General features: G+C 61.8%; 2 protein-coding genes across 2 annotated transcripts in view; both read right to left on the bottom strand.

The window, feature by feature from the left end:
- Positions 1-982, bottom strand: part of LOC113210124 (uncharacterized) — a 24,783-nt gene extending 23,801 nt beyond the window's left edge. Inside the window, exon 1 of the mRNA XM_052268705.1 lies at positions 766-982. Within this exon, the coding sequence (XP_052124665.1) occupies positions 766-874 (109 nt within the window). The 5' untranslated portion in view covers positions 875-982. The remainder of the gene's footprint in view (positions 1-765) is intronic.
- Positions 983-1,628: 646 nt separating this feature from the next.
- LOC127749655 (uncharacterized) lies at positions 1,629-2,836 on the bottom strand. Its single transcript, XM_052268706.1, has 2 exons — positions 2,705-2,836; positions 1,629-2,580 (listed from the first exon to the last, which is right to left on the bottom strand). The coding sequence occupies exon 2, from the start codon at positions 2,343-2,345 to the stop codon at positions 1,839-1,841; it is 507 nt and encodes a 168-aa protein (XP_052124666.1). The 5' UTR covers positions 2,346-2,580; positions 2,705-2,836; the 3' UTR covers positions 1,629-1,838.
- Positions 2,837-3,161: the final 325 nt, after the last annotated feature.

Here is a 3,161-nt window from a genome sequence, read left to right as displayed (position 1 = left end):
CCTCCCCCCTCAGGCCCCCCGCTCGGCCACAGATGCACCGAGCAGCTTTCGGAGCCTGCTACACACCCTCTGTCTAGGGATATAAATAGATCCAGAGTGAAATTTAAATGTGTTGCGTTCATAATACGAAGAATTATTGCCCAAAGGAAACCATCCAAACCATATCAGAAATGTCAATGTCGCAGGAAATTTTCAACGTCTTTATAAGATGTAAAATAATTTTGCCATTTTTTAAAATTGCACTTTGTTTTTCGTTTTTCTAACAATTTTCACGATCGGAAGCTCAGCACCTATGGACACGGACGGGAAGACGGCTTCCTCGGCGAGGAGATCCGAACTCGCGGCCCGCGCCCCACCTACACAGCAGACTGGCTGCCGTGCCAGGGCCGGTCAGTGGCAGCGCGGCGGGGCGGGGCGGGGCGAGGCGAGGCGCGGCGACCGCGGCGACAGGCCGGGACACTGACCTTGGTCACCTCAGGAGGGCGTCACCCGGACCGTGTTGGGTTAGGACCCGCTGCACACACCACACCGTGCATTTTATTGAAACCCACAAAATAAGAGGTCCCCATCGAACTTACTCATTTTGATCGTGCTCCTTCTTAATGTGAAGAAAAAGAGGCTCCTATACCTCGCGCGACAACACGTTCTTTTGAGACGAGCGGCCCGTTTCCCATTTAGGGTTGTCTCTCTGTACCGAACAACATCTCACACAACCACTCCTACATCGCCAGGCCAGGCCGGGTAGAGGTGGAGGCGGACACGTACCTGGCGGGGGGTGGGGCACGCGGCGCACCTGCTGGCGGGACGTCACCTCGCTGACGACGTGCTCGGTGTAGCGCAGGCCGCGGCGCGGCGCCCCGGGCAGCACCGCCATCTCCTCCAAGCGCGAGTCGATGATGCTTTTCGGTGGCGAGACGCTCGCACCACGAAACACGAACGAATGGCTGATTGCAATATGAACTTCTGTATCCGCGGCACAAGGTGGCACAAGCTGCTGCTGGTGGTGACGGAGGTGGCTCTCGACTGGATGCGAACAAACGGCAGGCCGGGCCGGGCGGGCGGGGCGCCACCGCGCTGTGGAGGGGACGACGCGTGGGTAACGACCGGGACGGCGTGGGCGTCAGGGCCCGTCAGGGGCGTCCAGCCGGCCACCACCAGCCTCTCGCGCTCGGCACGTCCTCGGCGGGAGCGGTAAGTACCCGCGCCGCGAACTGCTCATGCTCACCGCGGCCGCGCCCTATGCTGTACTGTCATCTCAAAGGGAATTTTTTTCTCTGTTAGAAAAAGGACGTCAACGTCAGCGACAGACACACGGTCCCCACCGAAATCTAAACGCTTTGCAAACTAGTGCGAACTACATCGTACAGTTCACGACGTGGCTCTTTTGAGCCTTCTCCATAGAACCACCAAGCCGGCTTGACACTTCCCTCCCCAAGAGTGTGAAGTGTAAGCGGACACTTGGTCTGGATGGTGCGTCACGGGCCTCGACTCTGGAGCGAGTGATTCGGCCGGAAATACTCTAACTCTTAGTCTTGTGTGAAACTGCAGGTAAAACGGGTTTACGACTCCATCCCGAGAGGAGCTTCAAATGGCTCGATTGCCAGCAGGACACCCGAATCACTTCTAACCAGGAGCAAATACGAGTGTATTGCCGATAAAATACAAATTGTCGAACACAACAACATAACAAAACAATGGCGGTAGGGGCCTCACAAAAATAATCTTACGCTTAATTCCTTAAAATTGTAACGATGCAAAAGTTAACTTAAACAATTCGTCCTTCTTCCACAAATCAAAAGTCATTTTGGGGGAGGGGGGACACTCCGCGGGCCTGGCAACTACAGGAGCCCCATCTCCAGGTCCCAGTTGTTGACGGCCACCAGCTCCTGCAGCTCGCACATCTGCTGCTGGCTCACGGCCCACTCGTTGAGGTCGAAGAGCGCCCGGAGCTTGGGGCAGCCCAGCAGGAGCGAGTACACCGAGTCCATGGTGAGCTCGCAGGGGCAGGCGAGGCTGAAGCTCGCCAGCTCGGCGAGGGGGTTCACGTCCAGGATGCGGCGCAGCGTCGCGTCGGTCCAGGCGGGCGCGGCCTCCTCGGGCAGGCCGGGCGTCACGGACACCCTCCGCAGCTGCAGCGCGTGCAGCAGCACGTACTCGAGGACGGGGCCCGCGCCCGAGTACAGGTGGAACTCCTCCAGCCGGCGGAAGGGGGCGTCGCGCGGCGGGTGCACCGGCACGGCGAGGCTCTCGTCGGCGCGCAGCGAGGCGAGCTTGAGCACGCGCACGGCGGGGCACTGGCGGCCCAGCTCCACGGCGTGCGCCAGCCCCACGGCGTGGTCCATCATGTCCACGTGCGTGAGCCCGGCGCCGAGGCGCAGCGGCACCCGGGCCGCGTGGTCGCGCAGCCCCGCCCAGCACACGCGCAGCCGCTCCACGCCGGCGGGCAGCGCGGCCGCGTCCTGGTCCGGGACCACCGTCACGTCGCTCAGGGACACGGCCTTGGGGAGGGGGACAGGCGCAGGCCGGGGCAGGGGTCAGGGGGAGGGATTTTGGAATCCGAAATTTTCCCAGAAAATTTTGCTACTTTTCCAGAAAAAAAAAAGTGAAATTCCCCAGAAAATCGTAAGAAATTTAAAAATTAAATCTTCAAAAAAATATCCCAGAAATACTGTTTAGGACAATCGAAGTCCAGTCAGGAGCGTACCTTGATGCGCGGGCAGAGGGACAGGTCGGCGTCTTCCGGGAGGTGGTCGCTGTCCCAGTCGAGGAGGGTGACCTCGGAGCCGACGGCCCGCAGGACGGCGCCGAGGCGCGGGCAGCGGCCGACGCGCTGCAGCAGCGGCAGCTTGGCCAGCAGCGTGTGGTAGCCGCGCTCCGACACCCGGCAGCCCGTGAGCAGCACGACGCGCAGCGCGGGGCAGCCCGCCGCCAGCGCGGACGCGCCGCGGTCCGTGACGCGCGCCGACTCGGAGGCGTCCACCACCTCGAGCAGCGGGCAGTGCGCGGCCAGGGCGCACAGCATGGCGTCCGAGCAGAGCCAGGGCGCGCGCAGCACGGTGAGCAGGGGCAGCGCGCACAGCGCGGCCACCACGGCGTCGGCGCTCGTGTGCACGTGCAGGGTCTCGCTGAGCGTGAGCTCGCGCAGCAGGGGCAGGGCCTGG

Source organism: Frankliniella occidentalis, unplaced genomic scaffold, assembly GCF_000697945.3.
Source record: "Frankliniella occidentalis isolate FOCC.00 unplaced genomic scaffold, Focc_3.1 Scaffold74, whole genome shotgun sequence".
NCBI lineage: Eukaryota > Metazoa > Arthropoda > Insecta > Thysanoptera > Thripidae > Frankliniella > Frankliniella occidentalis.
This window is presented reverse-complemented; position numbering and strand designations above follow the sequence as displayed.